General features: G+C 41.5%; 1 protein-coding gene across 5 annotated transcripts in view; it reads right to left on the bottom strand.

The window, feature by feature from the left end:
* TTC7B (tetratricopeptide repeat domain 7B) overlaps positions 1-12,103 on the bottom strand; it is a 245,935-nt gene that overhangs the window by 146,500 nt on the left and 87,332 nt on the right. For all 5 annotated transcript variants that reach the window (XM_058429401.1, XM_032179321.2, XM_032179322.2 and 2 more), the window contains 2 exons: positions 8,201-8,279; positions 2,791-2,963 (listed from right to left, as the gene is read on the bottom strand). In XM_058429401.1, coding sequence (XP_058285384.1) covers positions 2,791-2,963; positions 8,201-8,279 — 252 coding nt within the window. The remainder of the gene's footprint in view (positions 1-2,790; positions 2,964-8,200; positions 8,280-12,103) is intronic.

Below are 12,103 nucleotides of genomic sequence, written 5' to 3'. Positions count from 1 at the left end.
TTATAATAGCATCAAAAAGAATAATGCATGTTTGCACACGCACACACACATTTAGGAATAAGCGTTACAAAAGAAATACAAGCTTTACATCCTGAAAAATACAAATCACTGTTGAAAGAAATTAAAGACAACCTAAATAGATGGAAAGATATCTCATGTTCACGGATCAGAAGACTTAATATTTTTAATATGGAAATATTCCTCAAATTGATCTACAAATTCAATGTAATTCCTATTAAAATCCCAGCTGCCTATTTTTTTTTTTTTTCCAGAAATGGACAAGCTAATTCTAAAATTCATATGGAAATTCAGGGGCCTGGGAGACAGGAAGGTGACAGCTAAGAGGTGCTGGGTTCATTTTGGGGGTAATAAAAATGTTCCAATCATGGCGATGGGTGCACAACTATGCAAGTATACTAAAAGCCACTGAGTTGCACGCTTTCAATGGATGAATTGTATAATAGGTGAATTATGTTTCAATAAAACCGTTTCTTTAAAAGCTGATCACGCGTATCCATGTGAACTGAAACTTGCGACTCAGCAGCCAGTGCTACTATGGGAATGCTCCCTTTAATGACTGCATTTTCTGGAGCTGCATTTTGCTTCTATAATTCTCCTTGTACACATGGGAAAGCTGGCATTAGAAAAGTGACAAAATCTGAGTGGTTCAGGAACTGGAGAAATGGCCAGCACTGTGAGCTTCTCTGCCTTCGAGGGGTGAGGCCATACTGGATGGCACCCAAAGAGACACAGAGCTCCGGCCATGTGTCAAAGTGGACTGGGGGAAGAGGGTGAGAATGGAGGTCCTTAATGCACCTGGCACCTTGGTTATTAGGAAGCGTCTAAAGCAGGGGAAAACTCTAGTCTATTTTTATGATATAAATATCACTTAAAAATGAACCCCAAACCTGCTTCATAATGAGGGGTCAGCATTTTAAAAATAAGAGCATTGAAAATTGCTAGAACAGATGTTTTATGAATCCAGATAAGGACTAAAGAGTAAACACAGATTGTGAATTAAGCAAACTCACGGTTCAACAAAGCTGTAGAAAAGGGGGATGAAAACTAAATTAAGATAAGCCTAGGGAAAAAGCTACGAATATGCTAACTCATCTGAATCCATGTAAGAAACACAAACTTGAACAAGAAGGTGACAAGAGAGAGAAATGCAAGGGTCAACTTAAGAGGATTGTTAAGAGGTGGCAACCTTGAAGAAATGCTGACTCCTCTGAAAGTACAACAATCATTTTCAGATGTTTGAAATCTTGATCTTCGGATGGAGAAAGCGTGTAGTCACGCCATCTCTAATAGTGCTTTCTCTGGGACTTCAGAAGCAGCCACCTCATCCTCTCAGCTGTTTTTCTAATTTGAAAACATGGAAAAGGTCTTCAATATTTATTCATGTGTGTTCCCCTTTCCTTCACACAGAGATTCTGAAAAGCCATCATGTCTTGTCCTTATAAGAACAGGCAAAGGCCAGAGCAGTGGCTCATGCCTGTAATCCCAACACTTTGGGAGGCCAAAGTAGGCAGATCACCTGAGGTCAGGCGTTCGAGAACAGCCTGGCCAACATAGTGAAACCCTGTCTCTACTAAAAATACAAAAATTGTCCGAGTGTGGTGGCTTACACCTGTAATCCCAGCACTTTGGGAGGACAAGGCAGGCAGATCACAAGGTTAGGGGATCGAGACCATACTGGCCAACATGGTAAAACCCCGTCTCTACTAAAATACAAAAAGTTAGCCAGGTGTGGTGGCACGTTCCTGTAGTCCCAGCTACTTGGGAGGCTGAGGCAGGGGAATCACTTGAACCCAGGAGGTGGAGGTTGCAGTGAGCCAAGATCACGCCACTGCACTCCAGCCTGGTGACAGAGACACGCTCTGTCTCAAAAAAAAAAAAAAAAAAAAAAAAAAAAAATTAGCCAGGTATGGTGGTATGTGCCTGTAATCTCAGCTACTTGGGAGGCTGAGGCAGAAGAATCGCTTGAACCTGGAAGGCAGAGGTTGCAGATTGTGCCACTGCACTCCAGCATGGACAGAAGAGCCTGACTCCATCTCAAAAAAATAAAAAATAAAAAAATTTAAAAATTTAAAAGAGCAGGCAAAGACGGGAATTCAAGACTTGAATGGGAGGCACTGAGAATGAGTCAACAACCATTCCGGCCTCCCAGCCCTTCTCCTTGTCTCTCCCTCCTCTGTCTGGCTTCCCCTGGCCTGGGGAAGGCTCATGCTAAGACTGTAGTGACTCTCTGGCCCATTTTCCTCCAAGGTGATCAAGTCTCAAATTTAAAACTTAAAAAAGATAAAGAAGTTCTAAAGAGACATCACCTTCCAATCACTTGCAAATATTAGATTCTCCTTCTTATATCTAGTTCCATTTAGGACAAGATTTTAAACAAAAGGATCAAGGAATTGCTGAAGAAAAGAAATGTTAGATGGGTGAGATCGATGTTAGATGTCTTACAGATAGCTTTATTTCTGATTGCTGTCTGATGCTGAGGTCTTATAATAAATGGAATGAAAATTCCAAAAACCAACAGTGATGGCTGCAAATGGCACCCAAGCACTGAGATGAGAGCATTCTCCTACTTAAAATGCCCCTGCTAGTGCGCAGATATTCGCCGAAGTTACGAACAGTAATGAGGAATCTCTACTCAACTGGAAAATGAGACTTGTTCATTTGATTTTCTTTTAAGGAAAAAATCTACTCTTGTACTTCTCATCATCCTTGAATTTTCCCAAGTTTTCCTCCCATCCCATAACCTACAAGTGAGGACATCAACTTTCATACTTCTCTCCTGAGTAGACACGGGCTCTCCGAGTGAGAGTGTAGGTTTTTGTGTTCGCTCCTTTGCGGAGAGGATCATCCAGAGGTGACTGGCACGGTGGATCCTCCAGAGGGTTCCAGTAGCTCTGCTCGCACATACCCCGCAACAAGATCTCTGCCAGCTGCCTGGCTATTGTCTGGGAACATAAACGAGGAAAAGCATGGCCATGAATCTATTTTGTATTAGTCATTCATTCAGTCAGTCAATAAATATTTATATCATCACATTGTGCTAAGCACTACTGCAAGGCTCGTAATTAAAAATTTTTCTTTTACGATGGTAATTATATCAGTTTATGACAAGAAAGAAAAGAAAATATGATTCACTAAGATGTTTGAACACTTAAAAGGTTCATGTACTTCAAATGCCACCCCATCTGTCACACTCTGGAATACTAAACATGTTTTATACCTGAAACAACTGAAACTTTTGGCTAAGCCGTTTCCCAAGAGCTCTTATAAATAACAGGTGAGCTGCAGATATTAGCATCACTAATGATGTGTGCTAAACCTTAAGCGTGGCAGAATGCTTGTACTCAGCTTAGATAATGCTATCCCTGAAAAAATTATCCTCACTGACAATCGGATGTCCACTGTAGACATCTTCTTTCTTAAATGTACCAGTGGCAGGCCCTATACCTCCCACCCCGAGGACTCAGCACCTGAGTGTCTATTCTCAGTGCATCCTGGGCTTCTGGCCCAGAGGTTCTCACTGGCCTTGTGCAATAGGGAAGGCAAAGTGGGAACATGGTTCCCGATCAAGAAAGTCCTTTCTTCAAAGCTGGATAGGTATCCCCTTCTTCACAGTGAAAACCCAGAAACATCTGGATCCTGTCCTCCAAGTTAGATGCAGATTAATATGCTTCCCAAACTTCTGTAACTCCACTGCCTAAAACAATACGATGTATAATATAATGTATGGAGGGAAAGAATGTGTGGTATGTACTAAGAAGTGTTTTGTTGACTGATGCATGTCAGTTCACTTAGCTTATAATCTTCCAGTAACAAAGAAGAGGATAAGTAATTTAAAAGAAATCCCTCTGAAAAGAGAAGCACCGCATTCCAAGGTAGCTCACTCTGCCCATGATCAGCCAGAGGTGGCGTCATAAACCAGCATGGTTTTCCACCAGGTTTTAGCATTCTTTGAAGATGCAGACAAAGACTGCTGATCTTCTGAGAAGGAGCCTTTTTAAAAAGAGGAGGGCTTTGCTAAGCTTTCATCCATATGAAATCTCTTTTTTTTTTTTTTTTTGAGACGGAGTCTTGCTGTCGCCCAGGCTGGAGTGCAGTGGCGCGATCTTGGCTCACTGCAGGCTCCGCCCCCCGGGGTTCACGCCATTCTCCTGCCTCAGCCTCCCGCGTAGCTGGGACTACAGGCACCCGCCACCTCGCCCGGCTAATTTTTTGTATTTTTAGTAGAGACGGGGTTTCACCGTGTTAAGGTGGTCTCTATCTCCTGACCTCGTGATCCGCCCACCTCAGCCTCCCAAAGTGCTGGGATTATAAGCGTGAGCCACGGCGCCGGGCCATGAAATCTCTTAAAACACCACAAGGAAAGTTAAATCCAACCAAATCACCAACAGAGTGGTTTCTGATAACCACTGGGTAAAGGCAAATTTTCTTGATTATTCCCAAGTAAGACCCATTGGCATTAAATGTCTATAAAAATGTGAAATTAAATGCACTCTGATCATCCCCAGCTGAGCAATCTGTAAAGATCTCATAAGAACACAATTTTCAGGACCTAAACAGCTCCTGAACTGTTTTCTTAAACCTTCCATTATAGTTTCATTTTGATCTCATTGCAGTCATATAAGCTAATGACTTTTGCTGGAAACTTCAACGGGCAAAAATAACTTTGACTCACTATAACTGAGAAATAAATGTTAAAAGGAAAAAAATGAACAAGGAATTTCATTTTCTGAATATATTTGCCATGGAGGGATTTTAAAGTCGTAAAAATTTCTGCCCTGAACAGTTTGCTTGTTCACTACTAGATAGCTCATGCTAGGTCTACTTTTCCCTCAGGGTATCAACCTTCCTGAGAGATTTTTTTTAAATGGGGTTTTGAAGTGATTGCATATTTTAAAGACATCACTTTACCAGTGCTCTACCTATTAAGAAGGCCATTTGGTTATGTCCACTGAAAGCTCAAATGAAGTTCAGAAAAAAACAATAAATATGAAATTACCAGCAAGATCACCAATATCTAGCATACTTTTTCCTTTTTACACTCAACCTACATTTAGCCTGTAGTTTAAATGCATTAAATTGTTGGTAATTATAAAATAAATTCAGAATCAAAGGAGAGAAAGGTGGGAAGTGGGCCTGAAATAAGACGTGGATGTTTATGTACAAATTTGGTCATTAAATGCCCTTTTTGTGTGTGTATGTGTTTTAAAACTTGTGATGAAATTCACATAACATAAAAGCCACCATTTTAATTATTTAAAGTGTACAATCCAACAGCATTCGGGACACTCACAATGTTGTGCAACCATTAGCACTATCTAGTTCCAGAACATTTTCATCACCCCAGAAGGAAACCCTATATCCTTTAGGCAATCACTCCCCACTTCCCCTCCCTCTCAGACTCTGGGAACAACCAACATGCTTTCTGGCTCCGTGGATTTGCCTATTTTGGACATTTTATATAAATTAAAGTATACGATATGGGTCTTTTTGTGACCGGCTTCCGTTACTTAGCATAAAATTTTCAAGGTTCATCCGTATCGTTGTGTATGTATCAGTACTTCATTCTTCTTTATGGCTGAATGATATTCCATTGCATGGATATACCACACGTTGCTTATCCATTCATCAGTTCTAGACATGTGGATTGCTTCCAACTTTTGGCTATCATAAATAGTGCTGCTATGAACATCCATGTACAAGTTTTTGTTTGAACATCTGTGGGTTTTTTTGTTTGTTTTGAAACAGGGTCTCACTCTGTCACCCAGGCTGGAGTGCAGTAGTGCAATCACACATAGCTCACTGCGGAACACCTGTTTTTAATTATTTGGAGTATATACCTAAGAGTGGAACTGTTGAAAATATACTTTTAAATCCTTCTCTGGTACGATCTCACACCAGATAGAGTTTACAAAACAACTTTTCCATCTCATAAGAATATTATAAATTTGTAATTATCAGCTAATCTAAAAAAATCATAGTTATTAAGGCTGATGGAAACACTGCTTATGAATGTCATTAGATGGAGAAACTTTCTAACGTCCAATGTAAATCAAGATACCAGTGAGAGTCAACAACATGAACAAATGCTCCATATTTAAGCAATTTTGAAAGACTGACTTTTTAAATGCACTTTTAAAACAATTATGAAAACACTTGCCAATTCAGTCAGTTACTTTCAATGTGCTTCCAAATCTTGGAAGAAGCTGTTCATATCGACCAGTTGGGAAGTTTTATGAAATACTAAGAAGAGGTAAATTTGAGAGAAAAGATAGCTGGCAACAACTTTTATCCATATTCTTGTAGGTTCTTTTGCCTTGAAGAATCCTAAAAATGGAAATATTTTGTTTGAACTTCTTAAGGCACCTATAAATCACATTGATCTATAAGTAAACTTTGAAGGCCAACTGAGCTCTTGGTGGTGGTGATGGCAGGGTGTGTGTGTGTGAAGTTGTCCATCCTGTCTCACCCCCATAATTCTAGGAAAGCCCAGCTTGGCCATCGGCCCCATGAGTTGTACCTCCATCTCATAAAACTCTGGAGACACCACAATGAAGTCACTTCCTATGACATGAATCTCTTAGCCTTGCCCATCTGAATAATCTCCTACAGCATTTAAAGGATTCATGATAAAGAAAAGACAAAAGTATGGGCAACAAAAGATAAATTACAATCTTACATGAGGTTGCTACATCAACTGTGACATGTGGCATTTGCTTAGCTTTTAATAAGCACCAGCCCTCCAATCAAGCACCCACTGGCTATGGCTGTGTAGGGCAAGTTATACAAGTCTACCTAATGAACATCCCTAGATACTAAAGTGAAAGGATTAAAAAGGAAAAGAAAGAATTCAGGTCAACAGGAGAGCCAAATTGCTAACCAACCAGTTAATTTAACTATGTTGTATATTTCTCTTCCAAGTTTTATAGTCAATATAATTAGCCAAACAACTAGCAGCCCTCGGGATCCAATCTGCTTTATTCTGTCTGGGTTTGGTATGAATCATAAGCATATACCAACCCCTCAACACCCTGGCAGCCATGAGGGCCTACATTCTACCTGCCTTAACAGGTGCAATTCTCAGGTTTCAGCAGAGAACGCTGCCAACAACACAGGAAAGGATGCTCAAAATCATTAGCCATCAGGGAAGTGCCAATCAAACCACAATGGAATATCCCTGCACTCCCACCGGGATGGTTACACCTAAAAAGATAATAACAACTGTTGTTGAGGGTGTGGAAAAATTGGAACCCTCATAACTGCTGGTGGGAATGTAATATGGTACAGCTGCTTTGGAAAACAGTCTGGCGGCACCTCAAATTGTTAAACACAGTTACCATATGACCCAGAAATTCCACTTCTAAGTATACAGCCAAGAGAAAGAACACATATGTCCACACAAAAACTTGTACATGAATGTTCGTAGCAGCATTACTTGTAATTGCCCAAAAGTAGAAACAACCCAATGTCCATCAGCTGATGAACGGACAAATAAAATGTGATATATCCATACAATGGAATATTATTTGGCAATAAAAAGGAAAGAAATACTGATCATGCTGTGACCCAGAGGAACCTTGAAAGCATTATGCTAAGTGAAGAAAGCCAATCACAAAAAGACCACAAATTAGTCAGGTGTGGTGATGCGCGCCTGTAGTCCCAGCTACTCGGAGGCTGGGTCAGGATGCAATGAGCCAAGACTGTGCCATTGCACTCCAGCCTGGGCAACAGAGCAAGACTCTACCTCAAAACAAAAAAACGAAACCACAAATTGTATCATTCCAGTTATAGCAAATGCCCCAAATAGGCAAATCCATAGAAACAGAAAGTAAATTAGTGGTTGCCAGGGACTAGGGGGAGGGGAAAATGGGGATTGACTACTAACGAGTATAGAGTTTCTTTTGGGGGTGATTAAGATGTCCTGAAATTAAATATTAGTGATAGCCGGACGATTCTGTAATATGCTAAGAACTTTAAATGAGTAAACTGCTATTTATATATTATAAACATACATCACATAAATATCCATTATGACACAGAAGTGAAAGGGCTTGCTCAAGTTCACAAGCCCAGTGATATATGTCACATATATTTATAATACATAAATGTAAAAAAATATGAATGTAAATACCTATGAGACAAGTGCCCTGCTGGCCTCAATCAAGTCACTGGTCACACTTACCATTCGCAGGTTTTGAGTCGTTCTCGTTTCAACTGCTCTGAGAAGCTCTCTAAATCTTCCGACTCCTCTTGTCAAGTTCCTGTATGGACACAGAATTTCACGGTTTTCATCTGGCATGTATTAATATTAAATATTTTATATGCACGTTTCAATGCATTTTGTCTGCATAAAAGCTGTTGGCTAGATTTTAAGCAAACGATTACTCTGCACATGTCTAGCCATCTTTGGTTAAATGAAACATTTGACCTAAGATTGATGGCCTTTTGTGTTTTCTAACCCTGAGCACATTTTCTCTAAAAAATAAAAATTTGAAAATCAGTTGAGGCCAACAAATTAAAAAGCAAGATACCTTAGAAGAGTCTGTGTTCAAACTCTCAGTGGCTCTGTAGAGTGGGACTGAAATCTATATTGTCATTTAAAAGGTGGGAGACAACACTGGGCAAAAGGGCACAGGAATATGAGCAAGGCACTGTATGCAACATGGGTAAGGGTAAAATATGAAGATGAAAGGCACAAAAAAAAACAGGAACTCCACCAAGCAACCACCCTGCATCTTTGAGAACGTAAACTTATCAAGCCCGGTAAATTCATCAAACCAACCCTCCTCCAAACCCCTCACTGACAAAAAGAAGCAAAGGGCAGAGGCCCCTTCTGAGAGCGAGCATGTGACAACTGGAACCCGAGCTCCCTGAGTGTGAGCAGAGCACACCTCATCTCGCTGCTACTCACACCCCACAGGGACACATTTGGTGACATGTTTCATTAAGAGACAAATAATTATTTTGTAACATCCTGGTCAATATTTTCAAACCCCACTTGTCCTCTCTGAAAGCTGCATCCAGCCTGTTGAGCTGGGAACACTCCCCAGCCACTCCCTTTACATTAAGCGCTGCCACCACCTATGACATAACTCAGGGATATTTATAACCTGCTCATTAGAACATATCTCATCTTTCCAAAAAGCCACAGTGTGGGTCAGTCAGTGCAAACGTGTCAGCCAGCCTCTGCAGGCCGTGGCAGATGCTCTAGGTATTTGGCTGTCTTCTTGGATGACATTTTGAATCACGCAAAGATATTAAATCAAACTGAATGTGGGTTCTGTAAGTTACAAGCACTCATGAGGGCTATTAATTCGCATCTTATACCTACATGACATCCCAGGGCTCTCATGCACAAGAATGGCCCCAGAACTTTAAGATAATGATTTATTGGCATAGGTACATAAATACTCCCATAGTCCTCTCACCCACACATATCAGATGATATCAGATCAGAAGCTTGATGGTGGCATAAAAAGAGAAGCGGTGCTCAGGATGCCAAGCAGCACTAAAGGAAACCTAACAGAGACGTGAATAAAGATTAGGTAACAGGCCCTGGGACATGCAATCTACTCTGCTTTCTCCTTCATTTGTTTTTATGGGATCCATGTTCACAGGCAACAAAGTACATTTGCTTTGGACTGAAGCTCAGTTCTCTTAAGTAACATGGCGGGGAGGAAATAGCTACAGCTAAACAAAGGATGGGAATGGATATGGGAATGGATTTGTTCCAGAATCACGGATTAAACTCCTACTGGGTATAGAAGGGATGGTACTTTGAATTGTATGAAATAAGCTGTGACTGAGGCAACATAAGTGGAGACCCTGGCTGAAGGGGCTGATTTACCAGGTAGAAATCAGGCCTGGAATAAGCAGTAGCAAACCTAAATATTGTAACCCAGGGAAGCCTACAAATAGGAACTGGTCATTCAGAATGTTTCAGTGTCCTAGGAAATAGAATGAGCTACTTAGACAGTTACAGAAGCACAGAATTTTCCAGCTATAAATGATCCAACAGAATCTGGTCCATTATGACACAGAAGAGAAGAGCTTGCTCAAGCTCACAGGCCCAGTGAGAAAGTGAGCTGGGAGCTTTCTACCATACTCTGTTACCTTCCTGGGTACACATAAGCTCTAAAACAGAAGTGTAACTCTAGAGGAAGGAACAAAATACGAATCCAAGAGTTCAGGTCTATGTTTTGCATCATTAATATGCAAATTACTTCATATATTTAGAACATAAATTCTGTGTGTCCCAGTGATGACAGCTAATGAGATACTCATTACTGGTCCAAAACTGGAAAGAAAATCCGTTGGCCCAGGTGAAGAAGTCCAGTGAATGCGGGTAATGCCCTGGGCTGCGGAAAGAGATCAATGACGGGTAGAGAAATTCAATTCCCCCGTTAAGGTGCAAGAGGGTTTCTCCCGTGCAGGACCGAGGCCCTCTGGTGGAGGAATGGAGGAAGTATCCGCCCCAAAAGAGGCCAGGCAGGATGAGGCAACACCAGCCACTGGGTGCGTATTCCCAATTAAGCCTTTGAAGCAAATACAAGTTTTTCGCAAACTGTTTCCAGTTTATTCCTGGAGAGAGTTTAAGATTCAGAAGCAAATTCTTCCTCAAGCTGGGAAGCATCTGCTTGTAAACAAAGAAGCCACAGTAACCACAGAGCTGAGGCAGCCTGAAGCTACAGCCCACTGCAATGAATGCGGCACCCAGAAGGGTCTCCGGCCCACCACAGATCAATCGGACAGCAAGAAGAGGTGAAACAGGCACATCTTAAAGTGCCCAAATGCAAAAACATGAGTCCCAAGAAATCCTGCCATCCAAACATGTTTAAATCACACAATTTTATTCAACTAATCGCTTCCACTGTTGCCATGAGAGCAGAAAGAGAAAAACGTTCGAGTACATGGATAATCAGAACAGAAAAAAGAGGAAGTTAACTTGCAAGAATTCTATTCCAAATGCTATGAGATAACCCAATTTGAGAGAGGCAAACAAAACCCACACGATGGCCTTCATATCTCCAAACTGTTAGTTAATTCTTAAAATGTTGAGATCAATCAAGTATCTAAGAAGGAACTGTTGCTTAAAACTCCACTTCAAAATGAAGATAAGAGAGCCAAGGAATCTCCCAATCTCCCTGTTTTGAGGGTTTCCACAAATCCCTGACATTAGGTCATTTATTCCATTTCAACACCCTTGCCTGAGAGAGTGCAATGATGTCAGAATTCATTATGGTAAACTATTCTCAAAACAAATGTTCCTGCCAGCATTCGCGCAGCGGGCACTCTGGCAAGCTTTCAGAACTTGGGGTTCATCTCCTGCACTTTGCTTCACAAGCTTCCTGAGCTGGGTGCATTTCCTTCCACATGGAATGGTTCCCAACAGCTCGGCTGGGACCAAGGAGGAAAGGGCCTGCAGGTCCCCGGAGCGCCAGCCGCTCGTTCTGCCTGACAGGCAAAGCTCTGCTTCCGCTCACCAACATCACTGTCCTCAGCCCATTATGGAGAGCTCAGGCCGGAGTCCCACAGCCTTGCTCTCATTCAAATCCTTGTTTTCCCACTGGCAGGAAAGCCTACCACTTTTCATGGGGACATAGTCTACGCTTCCCTTGACCTACTTCCATCTTTTCTTCTCTCCTATCTTTTCTATCTGGTTTTATCCTCCTCCTGCTGAACCTCCTTCCAGGGCTTGTCTGCTGACTCGCCAGCATTCAACCCTCCCTCTCTACCCTCTATCTTGGCAATAGGTTCCAGTTCCCCCTTGGGCCACATGGCAGCACCTTTCCAGGCTCCGAAATGTACATTCTAATGTACAAGCTTACCGCACCTGGTTTCGTCCTGTTCTGTGACTCTGAACAACATTCTCGGCTCTTTAATATTGCCATCTGTCCCTCTGTAATCAAACCAAGGAGGAAATGTAAATGGGAAGAAAGCCAGAGCTCCGAAATCAAAATGGAAAACCAAGGCTAGAGAATCATTTCAGCCTGTGACGAGTGGCTACTTCAATAACAAGCTCAATACATTTTTGTTGTGTTGTTATTTCTCCTTTTATTTCTTGGGAGTAGGGTGGGAAAAGACA

This window comes from Hylobates moloch, unplaced genomic scaffold, assembly GCF_009828535.3.
Source record: "Hylobates moloch isolate HMO894 unplaced genomic scaffold, HMol_V3 SCAFFOLD_16, whole genome shotgun sequence".
NCBI classification, from domain to species: domain Eukaryota; kingdom Metazoa; phylum Chordata; class Mammalia; order Primates; family Hylobatidae; genus Hylobates; species Hylobates moloch.
The sequence above is the reverse complement of the archived record's forward strand: the minus strand, read 5'-3'. Positions and strand labels throughout refer to the sequence as shown.